Genomic DNA, 17694 nt, shown 5'->3' on the forward strand with positions numbered 1-17694 from the left:
TTGAATGCCTCTAGCCACTACAGACAGTGGCCAGCTTTTGTTTATCCACTGCTGGATGAGAGCATCACCATGTGGCTCATGGGAGATATTTTACCACACTTCACTTTACTGGTCGGTGCTGGTTGGTCAAGTCGCCCATATTTTATTCACTGCCACATGCATTTGCTGCACATTCCATGATTAACAATGTAACGATTTGCCCTCCTTGCAGTATGATCAATTCTCATGATCCAGGGACTCGATTCAGTTCCAGATTTCATTATTTTTGCCATTGTGGTACATGCAGAGCCTCCATTGGCTCAGGGCTCATGTGGTCCACATCGGCAAGACGCGTCGCTCAAAGGGATGACGTCCGGTGGCCGAGACTAACGACGGCGTGGCAGTCAATGCGGAGATGGAGCAATGAAATCAGCTCATTTGCAATTACTGGATGGATTTTTGCATAGCAAGACTGAGAGATGCTGATGGCTTGTCGAGGCCTTAATGCAGCAGCGGATTGAGCACGGACTCGTATCATTAATTAAATAATCAGTGCTTTATTGCATGCCTAGTTTTATTTATTTGTTGATATATGCTGAAAAGAATCAGCAGGTACTACACCAATAAACATTAGGATTTGTGTATTTTTCTGGGTTTGAATTGTACATTAATCAAAGCCATATTTTTACAGAACCAATTATTGAACAAGCCTTCATATGGGTTATTTAGTTTGGACCAATACACAGCCATAGTCTAGCCAATTAACAAATCTTATTCTCCACTTTACATCTTGTGCTATTTATCGACCTGCACAGGAGTGTGTGGATCTTTGTGTAATTGCAAGGCATATGCTAAAGCTACGAGGTAATTCTCATTTTTCGTCAGCCTGTGGCTTCTGGGCCCATTTTTTGTTGCTGCTGCTGCTGCTTTTAAAGTGTTGGGACATTTTCCGAAATGGCCTGTGAAAACTGCACGGCACTGCGAAATTTTTCTGCAGTGAAGCTTTAGGATTTTTATTTTTAAATTGATAAAAAAACGTGAAGCCTACCCCCCCTTCCGCTTTCGATTGGCACTCTGAAGATGGGTGCTGAATTCAGATTGGAGGACTGCAAAAAAATGGGATAGGATTATTGGGCAATAGATTCCCATTTCCTGACTTGCAATCTTGTAAATATTTCATTCATGCGACCTTTGCAAATTACCATTTAAACTGGCATTTCTCCCGGTTTAATCGCTGTGCAGCAGATTCAAAGTAAGACCACCTCTCTCCCTCCTCCCCCTTTACTTTAAATTGCATTTTTCTGGCCAATTTTTTTTACTCGCCATGCACTCACCAAACAAAGTGTTATATACCCTGTTGAAATGGGCCAAGAATAGTTAGTATGCAAACAAATTGATCTGGATGCATGCTTCGTCATGTCATATATTTTTTTGTTGGTGGATTTTTGTGTGCACCCACCGGAATTCACACTAACTTGCTTTTAAAGAGCCTACCTGGCATTGAATCTGCAGAGGCCATACCGACATTTTATGCACATGTTAGTATTACGTTTACATATGAGGAAAACAATTATCTAAATAGTTAAAAGAAATGTAACTACTCCGGGGCCTGGTGTCGTGCCACAACTGTGAAGATGGATTTACATCTTGGTTGCAGCCGGTTGGTTCAGAGGTCCAAGCACCGCGCTGGCGCTGCTGAGTGGTGGTGCCGCGGTCAGCGCGCTGCGCTGCTGCGCTGCTGCGCTACGAACCCAAGTTTCGATTCCCGCTCACGGCCAACACCAGTGACGATTATCTGAACCGGTCCTGGGCCTCCCCTAACTCGACTCGTCTTCAAATGAGTAGCTGGTGCGGTGTGTAAACATCACCACTGGGGAGACAAAGGCAGCTGACCGTGGTGCTGGCCACCCACCCCCTCTTGTGCCATGCTGGCCTACATAGGTACTCGCTAACAGCATGTGCCCCAACAGTCTGTTAAGCTATATCCAGCTTGACAGACTCTTATATGGTTTCAGCTCAGTTACCAATGACTGTACAAAAATCCCCATCACATTAAATTAAGTTTTTAACATAATTTGGCAAATTCGTTATGGGATTGATTGTCATATGACGAACAACCGTTGCACAGCATGTAAAAGGTGTGCCGCGGGTGTAGATAAAGAGACCTGTTTATGACCTCGGAAAAGTTATTTGATATCATCTTCGAGGGCCATCCTCCGATATTAGGGGGCGCGCTGCAAACTGCAGACTTACGAATGGAAATATCTATGGCTCGTGACATGCCGCTGATATCACAGTTGGAATGTAAGTTGGTTAAACAGCAATAACAATATGGATCTGCACCTCAACGTTTACATTTATACTTCTGTCATCATCACGAAGCCCCTTTGTCATTGTAAACACGTCTAGTTTCAATTCTCTTGGCTGATGAACTGAACGACCCTTTGTACTCGATGGCTTGCATGCCTAGACACATTGATGCTATGAAAGTGTTTTATATAGTCGAGCTCGTGTAAGGCCATCTGGCAAGAACTTGGCAAGAAGGACTTAGCGTCCTTTGATAGTCTGGCACGGATTTTAGTACTCACGGGAACAAAGATGGCCCCACCAAGTGGGTGTTTAATTTGATTAAAAACATGTTTCTTTCTCAAATCTGTGATAACGAAAAAATGCGTTAATGTGTTGGCCCGTGCATTGTGTTCCACATTCTCAGCCTGATGTATCTCACAAAACACATAAAATAATGAATACAAAGTGATATTTTTTTCAGGAAAGCCACTGAATGTAATGATTGTCTTTGCATTTCCATGACCGACTACTTTAACCATAGAACATGTTCAGCAGCAATGAGTTAAAAATGTAGCGATGTCATTGACAGGAAATTATACATGCTTCCAGTCATCTCATCTTGCCTATTGTTGGATATGCCTTAAAAGATTCACCTAATCCGTATGAGAGGATCATGTGAACAGTATTTTTACGAGCCCATGGGTATCATTATTAGCACAAAATATATAAACATTCACTTGGCTGCTTATTGTGCCCCGGGCTACATTCTGCATATGTGAATAAGTTTCTGCTTTGCCTGGCATGTTGTGATGATGGTCTGTAGGTTTAACAGAGCCAGTTGTGCCATGCCCTGCCAGGCACGTGATTCCCCAAAGCAAATCCTCCCGAGTCTCGCTTGCCGCAACGGGAGTCGGGCTACATTTGCAGGATTAATAAGGCAGGATGATGATGATGATGTGGCGCCAGCCATGTTGGGCTGCAAAACCAAAGCAAAACAACCGTATTCTACGTGACCCGCCAGCCCACTTGGCAGCCAGATTTATGCAATCCTAATGCCGGAACTCTAATTTATATCTGAGCACGTCCTGGCTAAAGCTACGGCAGAGAAATACAAATTACCTTTTTAGTTTTTTCCAGCCACCTCTCTTATGGGTGTCGGTGCCTTTTGTCTGCCAAATTCAGAAAAGAAGGGCAGTCTCTCTACATCGGGATCATGAGCATGCTGATAATGTAGTGCCCAATGAAATTTAGCCAGTGCCGGGTAATCCATCCTTGCTGCAGATAGTTTCATGGCTTCGTGCTGCCGTTGGCTCGGAGTGCTGTTGCCCGTCTGTTCCAAGCCATGTGCTGCTGCTCGTAGGAGTGAAGGCCATCCTCGATCTTCATTAATCACGCCGGTGGCCTGTCATCGATTTGTTAATCTGGGACAAAATGTAGAATTTGGAATGGGCCCAGCTTGCTTAGATTTCCAGTGTTGCTGCGAACCTTAGCACTCGTTTTTTGTGCACTTTGTTCTTGCTGGCTATGTACTGCATAAATCAAGCAAGAGAACAAAGAAAATTTACCCACGCGAAAACCATGGCGGAAATAAAAACATTCCACTTTGGAAATTGTGTGCGTAAAATAGGGCTGGGGTTAAACGGACTTGAGATGTGGCAGCGAGGGAAAGAGGGTAACATGGAACATTGTGTAAAAGCAACAAAAATAAATAGATGCCAAAGTGTTGATAATTCTTGTGCATTGCAAACTAAGCAGTTGCACTGCCCAGCATTTATATTAACTGCATATTCTCACGTGATTCCCTCCCAGATGACTGCAACAGCGCATGCCCTCCCTGCAGAGTAGTGCTAGCAGCACGTTAGTAATCCACCAGGCCTGTGAATCTTCAAATAACTCCACTTCCGTCATGGCCTAAATTTTAAATTTAAGGTACCTAAAATTCCATGAAGGCAAACTTGCCATTGTGAAGATGACACGGATGTATTTTTGCAAAAACATGCCCCACACGCCATTGTGGCAAGTGTCCTCTTTTGTGCAAAACCCAGGAAAATGTTTAAGTAACGATGCAAGTATATCATTAGACCTCCTTTGCCAGTACCAAAATATAATAATAGGGTTTTTCCCCTTTTTTTCTGGCAACAAAACTGAAACCTTTTTACAAGGAATCATGTCTGCATTAACCACAATACCTGTGGTCAAAATGCAAACCAAAAAACACACTAATAATATATGCATTGTCCTTGAAACTGATTGGTCCACACCAGACGGCTTTCTTTTGAGCCTCGTCTCAATTGGTGCTAGACCAGAGGACGCAAAAAGGCGTACAGCTCAAAGACGATGCACTATCAAAATAATGAGGGCTCGGGGTAAGCATCTACATCATTAGACCTCCTTTGCCCCTCCAATCAAGACCAAAATACGCAGAAAGATCATATGTCCAAGGCTTTAGTCAACATGATGTTCGTAAGGCATTTTATTTTTTGTTGTATATTAGTTTGTCTTCTAATCTACATCATGGTGCTGATTTCCACCATACACAGTAAAATGTCTCCTGCATAGTATTCATGCCACAGCCTGCGCCCCTCTTGAAAGGCTCTAGCACCTCCCTGGGTAAGGGGGTGGAGGTGGAGCGAGACCCACGGATTGAGAACCGCTGGATTTGGGCCCTTACTGAGACGCAAGCGAGATTTTAAAAGAAGCAGGCTGGAGTAGGGTCTCTTCTTATGGGAGTTCGTGACAGAGGTTGACTTGGGGCGTTGGTGTGGCTTTAATTCTGGCTTGGCTGGAGGTGGTCCTTGTGATGCATCAATTCTGTTAACATTGTGCCATCGGTGTTACGTCATGAGACACTGTCCAGCTGGAACGCTCGTGGAACCATTGCAGCACGCTGTGAGTTGGCAGATATTCTAGAACTACGTACTTGTGACCTGTTTTCACTTGACTTTCTTTTTTAATCCGCACACTAAGCGGGCGCATTTTCCCACGTGCCCTGCTACGGAGAAATGTTTGCAACATGGCGCTCGTATTGATATTTTCATATGAATTGTCAGAGCTGAAATGTAGTAAATATCATGAATGCAGCACGTAATTGGGTTTTTCTTTTGCCGTCATTGGTGACTGGACTGTGAGGCCGTCAAACCAACTAATCGAGAACTCAGTTCAAGCAATGGTGGCTCACACCCAGATTGAGACCCTAGTTCTCAGAAGTGCCATGTCAGTTCTCTGACTCCTGAACCACCCAGCTTCCTGGTTCACTGTGTTTTGAAATGCCACGTTTTGTATTATACACAGAGAATGTGATAAAGAGATTTTAAGCTCATCGGATATCTCCGATATAGAAACCTATTCTGATCTGATTCTGAATGTGCATTGTTTCAATATAAAGATCATAATTTCCTCTAAATTGTTTTTTTATCTTTCCTTTAATATACCTATGAAGTACGTCATCTCAAAGGTTGTTTGATGTATTTAGTAGCCTTTATTACGTGGTTTCAATTGAGACTATTAGCGAATACTGTGGGATGGAGCAATGGTGCAGTGGTTAGCGCACTGCGCTATGAACCCAACGATGGGTTCAAACTCGGCCACAGCTCTAATGTCAGTGGCGAGTGGTATCTGAAGAAACCCGCACTGACCAACATGGTGAAGTATGGTCATACAACCTCCATGACCGCCATAGCTTGGGCAAGGTTTCATGCAACAATGGATTGATAAGGTTTAAATAATGTTATTTAATTGAATATCAAATACAGTAAAAAAAAAAAATCTAATTTTTAAATCCTTTATATTAAGTTCGCGTGCTTGCTTGCTTGCTTAGGACCGTGCAAATCTTTCGGTCGTTTTTTAACCCACTTCCCGTGATCCAATCGAGCTGACATTTTCCACACAGACTCGTTGTGCCAGACAATTATTGTTCGTGAAAAAAAATTCCCAAAATTGTACACTTTTTAGACAAAATTTTTTTATTTTACATATATTCAAATAGAACGCATTGATAGCTTTGGCTGAACATCACAGTGCAAGAGCCCAGAGCGTAACCCCTCCACAGGCCGTGGTGGAGTAGCGCAGTTGGTAGCGCCCTCGCTTCCCATGCCAAAGGTCGCGGGATCGATCCCCGCGTCCTCCACAGGCGAATATATTTTTAAATCCTTTATATTAAGTTCACTTGCTTGCTTAGGACCGTGCAAATCTTTCGCTCGTTTTTTAACCCACTTCCCGTGATCCAATCGAGCTGACATTTTCCACACAGACTCGTTGTGTGTGACAATTAATTTTCGTGAAATTTTTTTTCCAAAATTTTACACTGTTTAGGGGAAAATAATTAAATATTTAATTACCAATTGCTTAATACTGGCAGACAATCATCTGACCCATAGATTGCAGCCATCTCAAGCCAGAGGACGAGAGAACTCTAGCCGCCACGCATATAAAGGATTTAGAGTGAAAAACTTAGTTTTTACGGGTTTACTTGTTTACATGCTGAGTTAATGTATGTGTTACCTTATTGTTTTAACATTACAGTTGTGTTTGGTTTAAATTGAACGAAATAAAAAAAATGAAGTGAATGTGGGCTAGACACCATGACAGAGGCTTGCCTTACTGCAAATAAATGTCACGAAGCTGCATGCATTCAGGTCTTTATGCCATCTGGCTGCCAACCGTGCTTGGTGGAATGGAAATAAAAATACCGATCCAACAGAAAAATATAAACAAGCAATGCCATTGGGGGAATTTCTCTGGTGAAATCTTTCTGCGGCACTTCAGCTGAGTGTCTTGTTTGACAGTTGTCAAAGGCAATAATGAGGTTTGAATTGCCAAGGCGCGGGACAGCAGGGGGTAGTTCTGAGACGGGGTCAGGCCACCCGTAGGCCCACGCTGGTTAGGGTTTCAGCAGAGATTGCGTCTCGAATAACCTGCCTTGTTAGACGCCCGTTAGTACAGGGTTATTGACCCTATTAATCTTGTGGCATTTTTCTCCCGGCCACTTTTTCTCATTCGTCCCCCCCCACCCTTCTCCACCGCTACCTCCCCTCCGCCGCCGGCCGGCCGGCCGACCGACCGAACGCCCCACGCCTGCGCCGTCGTGCCAACGCCTGGGCCCTGTCAGTTCAAGCGGTTCCTGTGCAACTCTCCTTTCAAGGTAAGGCCGTGGCAAACGCGCTTTAACCCGCCTGCCGCCACCGCCGCTCACTTTTGTGGTGCGTAAAGATTAGCTCCCCCGCCTCCACCACCACCGCCACTGTGATTATATGAATTGTAATGAGTTGGGGGCTGTCATTTTGATTCAAGAATCGAGCCTTTAATGCCCCATTTGTTCAATCTTGTATTGCCTTGTTGGCGCAATTAACCCCAATCTCACCTGAGCATGGGATTTGCATAATCTGTCAATAACCGAAGTGCGTGGTTTGATGCGTGTGTCAATGAAATGATGCATCATTCTGTGTCTACTCAATTGCACCTAGTGTGGTACGGTGAGGCCACATGATTGGTCGGTTCCTGTAGGTTGGGGAAACTAAAGGAGGTGGGACTGATTGGTCAATATAGGTTGTCACATGACCTTGTGTGTAATTTTGCCACATTTTGACTAAATAAGTTATTTATTGCGGCTTAAAATAGATCTTTACCACAATGATATGTATAGTACAACAATTTTAATGAAAATATATATAAAACAGTTGTGGGAGGGACACAACTGGAAAACACATCAGAGTGTTTTATCTGTGTATGTTATTGATAAATGTGAGTTTTTATGTATATCTCAGTAAATTATTGGATATTTGAGAAGGATGAAACTTGTAAAATAGAGATGAGCTAGAGCAGGTTGGAGTGCTTTTGGAAAACATATTTCGATAAATAAAATGCAGTCTGCTAGTGTGCCGAGAGAGGAAAGTTTTCGATAGGTGCATATCACCAGCTGTGAAGTAATGGAGCACAAACGTGGACACCGACAGATAAATTGAACAAAAGCTCATACAAATATCCAACCAATCCTCATTCACAATGGTACATTGCATCAATCGTCATCATCAGAATCGATTTCAATCAATGAATCTTCTGAGCGGTCACGTGGCTCTTCATAATCCCACAGCTTTTAAATCCTTGTGCGCCCAATACAACTGAAGATAACTAATGCTGATTCATCGAGGGATTTGTTAACAACTTAAAAGTGTTGCTTAAAGGCGAGGGTCGGGCTCCAGGGCCATGAACCTTTGTAGTACAAGTGTTATGGAAGAAGACGCAATGGCAGTGAGCCCTTCTCACGTAAGTGGCCGTCTTCTGCTCTCTTGCGTGCGATCGAGTGTAGCGTAAGGCGGCCGCTCCCGAAAAGCCCGTCAGCCTTGCGGCTTTGAATTCTGAATCCACCCAGGGCTGTACGCGATGACCGCAGTGACCTCTTTGGTTTCTTCTCGTCCTGCGCTTGCCTTCCGAGAAGTGCATTGCTGACATCCCCACCCTCATTTGGACGAGCCATTGAATTTGAAGTGGCCTCTTTTGGATGCCACGTGGATTCATATTTTCGTGTTATCTGGCAGTGGACTTTCCCAAGTCCTTGTGATAAAACCCGGTCGAGTAAAGTAAGATTGCGTGTAACCAAATGGCTCGCAATGTGCCCGATTTGTCAGAACTCATAAATGAAGCGAGAGTGTAGACTGACTCGTGCTTGGATGGGCGACAGCCGTTCTGGGCCGCTGCGGGGGCTATATTCTGGGCAGCGCAGGAAAAAAAAAAAGACATTTGTTGCAATGTCCTTTTACACTCCCACGTCTGTGATCGCCATCTTCACCAGACTACGCTGAGCAGCGTTGTGATCTTCGGCCGAATAACCCCCGCGACTTGCACGGCGTGGGGGAGACGCTCATCCAGCAGTGGATTGACACCCAGGGCTGCACACGTACAATGAGTGACATCCTCATAACTGTTTTCCGGCCGTACATAGAGTTTTCAGATGGTGCCCGTCGGTGTGGGCTTCCACTCAGCTGCCCGGCGCGTTCAATGGGCTACTTGTGAAATGAAAGACAGGCGGCGTCAATATGCGTACGCGAGCGGGCATTACTGTTTAGCCAACAGAAGCTTTTGAGATTGAAAAGTGCCCGCGGGCCCCCGCCGTTTGGAAAATGCGCAGAAAGTAACACGACCCCCCCATCTCTTGCACTTAGCCGCACTGTGGTCCCGTAATGATCTCGACCCGGCCCAGCCAGGACCGTCGTCTCGCGATTGAATGTGAAGGGTTTGGCACTTAGTAACTGTACATTTCCCGGTCAGTTTTTTGGCCGTCGATTTAAGGGGTTTGATGTACGACTTCCTCAGCGGGACACTTCTCTTCGGCCGCGTTGACGCCGGTTTTCCCCCGGTGCTGTTTCCAATTTTCTCCCGCAGCGTTGCTCGCGCTCACCGTCCCTGCTTTGCCCCGTCTGCTCTGCCCGTCTGCTTAGTCGCAGGGTGTGACACTCTGTTTGAAGAGGTGGCAGAGCCTGCGCGTGTGTGCGTGTCTGCGAGTGCGCACGCACGCGCTTGGTGCGTACCGGCTACGTTGATCCCCACGCGCGGGGACATCGAACCCCGGCGAGCGTGAGCCAAGCGGATTATTCTCGGGGGGCACCTGGCGGTCGTAGGGACGGGCTTTAAGTAGGTAGGCGTAGGTGGCCAGGTGGGTTTAATTAAGGGAAGTCGGCTACTAAAGGAAACAGGAATGTGTGGGCCAGGAACTGCCTGCCTTCTCTTCAGACTTTCATCCCGGCCACTCTCGCCGGTTTAGCGCATATTACATGGCTTTGCCGTGTTGCCTTCAATCAGCCACTGCATTACTCCATTCTTCTCTGGGAAGCCGATACGGAGTCTGGCCCATTGAACACTATTTCATCAGAGTTGAACCTTCGGCTGATCAAGTCAAGATGCTCGCGATGTTCTTGCGCACTGTTACTAAGGGGTGCTGTAATTGCCTTATGTGTGTTTTCTAGAATAAAAAAAAACACACGTCGTCAATTAGAGATTGTGGTTTTTCTTGTGCATGGATTTAAGTGTAGCCGTCTCGATGGTTCATCACAGCAAGCCATTGTGTGCTGTTGGCAGTGCACTAACGCGTCGGTACCTTAGGCGTTTGGTTTTTTTGTGTAAATAGTGCACATTTGTCAATGAAAGGGGATTTTGTGCTTTTGACACTGCACTCATTATTAATGTTGCAATTATTAGGGCAATGTTTTAATTGGTGCGGGGAGCTCATAACTCACGTCAAATGGAAAAAAAACTGAAAATCTGTGCAATTATTGCCGGAGTCAGGCGAGGCTATGCGACTGTAAATCGCACATTTGTGCATCGTGGATGGTTCCTTGTGAATTGACACACGTGTGAATGTACCTCTTGTGGTGTAACGGACGTGGCTATTTGTGTTTTTTCACCTCGCCGCATTGCATTGGACTATGCAGAATTCACTTCCATATTCCACGACACGACCGTGCAGGCGTTGGCCTTCCTGTTACTCATTTACGCGTCTGTAATGACCAAGTACATGTTTCTCCCTCCCTCGAAGGAGTCACATGAAAAATGAGTTCATTTTGGCTCATTTAGAGCTTCCCGAAGAATTGGTAAAGAAAATAAGCAAGAATAAATAAAATGTGGCAGGTTGACTCAGGGATGAGGGGAAGGGGGGTGGAGGGGGGGAGGCTAGTGAGGGGGGGGGGTGGGGGGCTAATATGCATGTCAGAGCAGTGAGGCACCACTGCTCAGATCCTGGGTCTGAATCAGCAGAGCCACCCGACATGAAACTATAGTCATTGCGGTTTACAATGCCTGCAAAACATGTAAAACAGTTTTCCCGTGAACTCGTCGTTTGAATTGTGCAGTGGGTGTGGGCTTCTGTGCCTTGAAGCCGATTCGCAAAGCCCCAAAAAATCGACAAAATAGGTCTCGTAGAAATGAACGGTAAAATGTTTGAATACAGCATCACCCGACGCCTTAATACTGTTGCACGTAAAGAACACGCCGGCAAAATAACCGTCACCGGCACGAAATGAGAAGAGAAGAAAATGCTCGCCTGCCTGCCGTACTTCCGGCGCGCCACTTGTGGGCAGCCTCTCGCCGTTGCCGTCGCACTTGGGGCGACGTCGCCCTCAATGCGTCCGGTCGCGGCGGCTCGCGCAAGCCAAGCAGTTCTTGAGTCTGGCAAGCACTTGGAGGACGACTTGCCTGGGAATATAAGGTGTCGTCGGCCTGGGCTCTGCGGGAGCCAGGAGGTGGCAGTGCGGCCAATGTTAATTCTAGCCGTGCGGAGATTCGAGTGCTTTTTCGGGTTTCCTTCCGCGCGCGCGGCCAAAAAAACATCATGAGTGGAATTGGCCAAATATCCCAATGCAGGGACCCACCTAAAAATGTGCTTTTGGACTCATCGAGGCTTGCGAGATAAGTGAAGTGATTTATTGCACCGCTCCTGAGACAGTGGTGGAAGTTTGACATTTCTATGGTGGGAGTCGTCTTTATTCATCGGGACAACCTCCGCTGGTTGCTTTCCCACACACTGTTGCCCATTTTACCGACCCTGGAGGGACGCTTTTTCCTAGGACAATCCCCAACCAAGATTTATTGTTATTATTTGAACTCGCAACCTTTTGCGATTGCGAGCCGCTCTCTCTCTTCCACTGAGCCACCTGGCGGAAAAAATAAAGGGCGACGTTATTATGACCGTACGCCACTTTGGCAACCTGGAATAGAGTGCAGCGCACACGGGCAAGGCGAGAGATAAGACAGAAACGGCACAAGCGACACAAACACAGGGTCACACATGCGTTTCAGTGGAACGTAAATAAGAGAAACATGTTACCATGTTCACGCGCGTCACGGGCTTGCAAAGATACGCATCTGGTCTGTCACCCATTATCTTGAAATAAATAAGGCATGAGACTGCATGTGAAAATGAAAACAATATTAGCGCATTTTGTTGGCGCGCTGTTCATGGACTGATGGTGTTGCCTCTGTCACGCGGCTTGGCATTTCTTTTTCTCTCCCAGCTTTTTCCAGAGGGCGAGAGATATTTTTGCTGGCTCATACGTCTTTCAGATGTATGTATATGTGCTCTTTTAAAGGATATTTTAATGAGAGTTATTCCGTGAATAGTGCAAGCATTGCAGGAAATAAATTAAACAGCGGGAAAATAGTCATTGCTAGACCAAACGAAAACTCTCGGCATGCTGATACAATTTCTTTCGGGCGCCATATTCTTAGTGCATTGCAAAAGGTTTTCATTAAAACTCCCAAACAAGAAAACTGTTATCGTGTATGACTTCAAAGTCAGTGACCTCAATCTAATTCATTACCTTTCCTGTAACCAGGTGAGAGCCCATTGTGTGTTTATTTATTTTTCAATCATTATAGGTTATTTAAAATGTCAGGAATCTTGAGAAATGCCACTTACACTGCTCAACATTTACAAATAAATATGGAATTAATTTTGTATTTTTTCCCATACTGACATAGGAAGTGTGCTGTCGGCACCAGGTAGACAATCGGAACTCTCGCAGAGCCGTGCATCACCCCTCGTGCCAGACATTGGCCCACAAAAGCAAATATTGGATGATTGTTTTTACTTGTTGATGTGGATAAAACACATTCAGCTGTAAGCTGTTTTACAAGATACATCAGAAAGTACTTGTGAGATGCCTTCAGATGACCTTTTTTTTTCCACATGGGTTATGGTGCCATTTCGCCAGTTGCCCGGTTATTTTGCACGAGAGGTCCGTGGGGCAGCATGAGCACAAGCAAGCAACAACAAGAAAAGACAAAACCATCAATATTGCGGAGAAGACCACTGAAGAACACCACTTCGTGCCCATTATGACCATTGGATTACTCAACCAAGAAGTGTAAAATCATTCATTGTCGATGCACGCTGCATTTTGGGCTGTGAGCCGCACGTTGGAACTTCTGTTCACGTTGGATTCCTGAACACACGAGTGCGAAGAAGCAGGGTCGGGGTTATAAACGGCATCGCTTGTTTCAGTAGCCGTTAACCTACAAAAGAGCGACATTCACCACATCTCTCGTGAACTCCCTGGCAAGAGCCCAAGGTATCGGCGTAGGTTGTGCAACTGTAACGCCATCTTTTACAATATTCCACGCGATCTGTTAGGTTTCATTTTTCTGCAGCGAGTGTCAATGATGATTAGTTTCTGGGCCAGTTGCTAGCACCTAGGTTTTAATGCATCCGCGACGTATGTAGCACCTCTGTGTTTTTACTCGAACAAAGGTGCCTTGTAAAGGTTGCTTAAAGTATTTTTCTGGAGAATCAAAAAAAAAGAATCGACTGTCCAAACCATTTTTCATGTGGCTTGATCGTTCCAGCAAATGCTGGTGGCGCATGATGAAGTTCGTGCTCTGAAAAGTAAGTTCCTTTTGGTCACGCTGTTATTAAAATTTTCAACAAATATACAGATATTTTTTAATAATACTAAGATGAATGCGTGATTGAAAAAAAAAGTTAAATTCATCGTATTATTTTAGGTGCAGGCTTTTCACACAGTTTTTGAAGGCTACAGTACTTTCATAATAATTCAGAAAAACTATACTTGCCGCAGTAGTTATTAACGCTATCCCGAAAAGAAGCACAATTTCTTTCAGAAGTTTTCTTTTTTAAGATTCCAATGTATTATCTGCGAACAGTAATTCATTCCCAGGGGAGGCCTCTTACTTAAAAGCGGGCTGAGAAAAAAAAACGCCAGACTACGCAGTGCACAAGGGTCGTGCTGGGCTGAGCCTCCTCGCAGAGAGAGAGAGGCGCTTAAAACGGTGCCGATTCTTTATTTTTTTTTCCTATGTAACGAAATCGCACCTTTCCCTGCACCCGCCTGGCTCCGGGCTTGACCCCGCTGTTTGCTTAACAGGCTGCACACTTGGTCTGCATTAAGGAAGGCCTTGGCCACGTTGACCTCGCACATGAAAGATGGCTTCACATCGACCGGGCGAATCTGGCAGCGCCAGCTCCCATTGTGCGAGCGCGCGCTGGCGTCACGGGTGGGGCCTGCCGGACGGAGCGACCCTCGGCAAACACCCTCACCGTGCGGTCCCACCTCACGGTCACGCTGTGGCGGTGGCGGTGACGCGACCCCGGCGCTATATGCATTGGTGGAGGCCGATCGTTGCAGAGAGTCGCGGTCCGGGCCCGGCAGCTGCTCGTGGTTAATGATGCGTGTCTTATTAATCGTAAAATACGCACCGTCGAATTCACAGTGGTTGTTATAGAACCTCGTGAAAAAGACTAGGCCGTGTTTGCCGGTGTCCAAATTGGCAACATTTTATGGGCTACTCGCAAATTACTTGATTGGGAAAAATCCACTTCGCAACATGGCCCCCTACTGGCAGACTAATGCCCATATGCAGGCCGGTTCCGTGTTTATGTTGTGCTGGACAAGGACATCTGCTAGCAGGGGGGTCTCCCTTGGCTAGACTGCCGCAGCGCTTCTCGAGATGTACTGCGTGGGAAGTGCGGTATAAATATGATGACAACGATGACAACGGGGACGATGGAGACGCCGTTTAACGTTACCAAAGCATGGCGACGCGTGACGCGTCGGGATATTGAATCAACCTTTCGCGTTCGCGGTTCACGCTCGTGGGGGGGGGGGGGGGGGGGGCGGGTGCTGGCGTGGCTACGGCTTGCAGCGAGCGAGCGCGCCGTTTGATGTTCACCGGAAACCGTGTGTGCCCTGCATCGGGTTCCTTCGGGGACGAAATTACAACTGACAAAAAAGTCCTCAGTGCCTCTGCGGGCCGAGCGGGGCTCGCGCCGGCCCCGACCCCCCCGCCGCGGCACGCGGACTGAGGCCCATTGACCGCGCGCGCACGCGGGGTAATGGCACCCTCGTGGAGCCAGCAGCGAGAAGAAGGAGGCCCATTGAAAACACGCGCGGGCGGCGGCGGGCCGCCGACCAGACCGCAGTGGCGGCGTCCGCAGGGCGCGCAGAGGGGGGGATGGGGGCTGGGGCGCGGGGAGGGGCCGTGGACAACGCTAGCGCCAGAGCGGCTGCCCTCGGCCTGGGTCCGTTTTTCACGCGAGTTCGCGCGTACACCGTTTTAAACCATCGCGCGAACTCCCGGTCATCCTCTCACAGCCAGGGGCTTTTGGCTCGCCATCGAACAACGACGATCATCGCACCGTGCGCTTTCCAGGTGCGCTTCTGCAGGCCGTCCGCAACACTCTTCCCTCCGATGAGTGGAAACCAGTGGAGCGATGCACTTTAAAATCTTTATTTAAAACAAATTTTCTTTCGAACTTGTCCCTTTGTGTTTAGTTTGTTGTCCTTCCCCCAGCGCCTCCAATTAGCACGGTCAGCTATGTACGGTGCGAAAGAAGTTGAACGTGCGCACGACGTAGGTACGCTGTGAACGAAGGCGCGTGCGCGTGCACGGGCGCGCGCCGCCACTGCCCGGCCGGCTGGCTGCGCGCCAGCGTTGTTGTGGCGGTCGCACGGGGCCTCCTCACGTGCGTCAAGGCAATTTGGCCCGGAGAGCTGGCAGCCCCTGACTGGCTTATCTGTGCTCGAGCAGAGCGAGGCGTCATGCTGCTCCGCTCGAGCTGTAGCCGCTGTGGCTACGCGCGTACGCTCGGCAAATATTATTATTTATGTGACGCCGGCCGGTCGGCCTGCTCTGAATAGCGCAACGTGTGTGTGTGTGCGCGTGTGTGTGTATGTGTGTGGGTTTTTTCCTTCTTTTCCAGAATCTCATTACCTATTGCTTTACGAGAGCCAGTTAAAACAAGTCAAACAGAACCAATGTCAGCATTTAAAATGTAATTATTGCGAGGAGCCATTAGGCTGCAGACCGTTTAACAGAACGTTTTTGTGTATATACATGCGGCATTTGAGAATTACACAAACTAGCAAGGTAGTTTATCTTTAAATTGATGCCTGCAACAAATTGTTGACAGTGAATGATAGCCTTGAAACTTTGCATGGAGCATCAACACTGCTTGTACGTACGTGTACTTGTCAAACGTTGACCTCTCCGCTCTGGGTCAATTAATGCACCTATGCCTACTTTTCAACATTGGAGGTCATAAATGTCGCGGGAAGTGAAAATGTTTCGGGTGCCGCCACTGGCACCGGAGGAAAAACAGACAGGGAATAAATCTGGGCTCTCATAGCAATTGATTAAAGACAAGTTTTGTATGGGGTGATGTGTGTGAATGCTTCACAGGAATACAATTTATGAGGCCCCGTCCACCCATATGCCAAGTCCCCAGATGAATGTCCAAACAGTGCCAGTTCCCTCAAACCGGTCTTTGATTTTCCTGGCCCCGGCGTTTTTTGCGTGGGCTACTGTGAGCCGGCCGCTGACAGACCACCAAAATGGTGTCTGGCTCGTGGGGTTTGTTTGAATTGTGACGTCTCTATTTGCTTGACCTCACCTTATCCCCCAGTTCAATTCAGACGGGCTCTCCGCAGCACACCCGCGTTTCCCCCTTTTTCCATCGCCACACATCACGCGGCCCTGAAAGCCGAGCGTAGCCCCGAGTGAATGCCGTCCGGCGGTATCGGCGTTTACACAAGGCAGGGCAACGTTGAATGTTGCAGATATGCCATGCCAGGCGGCCGTATCGGAAAAACACATCAAAAGTGCTCGGCTTTCATTTTACAAGATTGTTCGTGAGAGAGACTGAGCGAGTGGGAGAGAGCGAAGTGAGGGGTGGTGGGGGGGGGGAAGAGAGGGCCCGTCACATTAAGCTAATCTTACGTGCCGCTCCAGCTCCGCTCTAATGCAAACAGGATGTGAGAGGAAGATGAAAGTTTAGGGCAACGGGACGGATTCAAAGGCCTGAGTGTTGCGTGGACGGGCAGATGGAAAGGTGCCTTAAAAGCTCCGCACGAGGGACGGTGCTTCCACGAACCGCGTCCGAAGGATGCGTCACGCGGCGCGGACAGCTTTTCGCATGTATAAACCCGGGCTGCATTGGCACGCATCCCCGTGATTCATCAGAGTACACCGCGGTGATCATTGGCATCGCCGTACTTTGAAGGATGGCATTCAGTGGCTGTTATGCTGACTGCCATCGTCACGTCACGTATTTCAGAGATTATTATTTTTCTGCGTGAGTATGGGGCACGTCGGTGCCGTAAGTGAATTGTTCACATCAGATGTATTTCTTTAAAACCAAATGAGACCTGAGACCTGAATAACTGAACATTTATTAAAGGACTGCTACATTTATCAGAGCACTCTACCAAGAATCCAACAACTTGCATTCCATTCCCAGTTACGTATAACATCAGTGATGAGTGATACCTGAACCGGTCATGGGTTTCCACTTCAACCTTTGCTAAGCAGCGTGGTGCGGTGTGGTCAAACAACTCAGAATGACCTACATGCCATCGAGAGGCTTTCATCCACGAGTGGTTTGACAAACAACTGTAGAGTTATTAAGTTGATGCATTTGTGTAT

General features: G+C 47.1%; 1 protein-coding gene across 4 annotated transcripts in view; it reads left to right on the plus strand.

Annotated features, from left to right (window-relative positions):
• Nucleotides 1-17694, plus strand: part of ATE1 (arginyltransferase 1) — a 95667-nt gene that overhangs the window by 23690 nt on the left and 54283 nt on the right. For all 4 annotated transcript variants that reach the window (XM_061556362.1, XM_061556364.1, XM_061556361.1 and 1 more), the window contains one exon: nucleotides 7376-7408. In XM_061556362.1, coding sequence (XP_061412346.1) covers nucleotides 7376-7408 — 33 coding nt within the window. The remainder of the gene's footprint in view (nucleotides 1-7375; nucleotides 7409-17694) is intronic.

Source organism: Lethenteron reissneri, chromosome 22, assembly GCF_015708825.2.
Source record: "Lethenteron reissneri isolate LAM-NWPU_2019-01 chromosome 22, ASM1570882v1, whole genome shotgun sequence".
Classification (NCBI taxonomy): Eukaryota; Metazoa; Chordata; class Hyperoartia; order Petromyzontiformes; family Petromyzontidae; genus Lethenteron; species Lethenteron reissneri.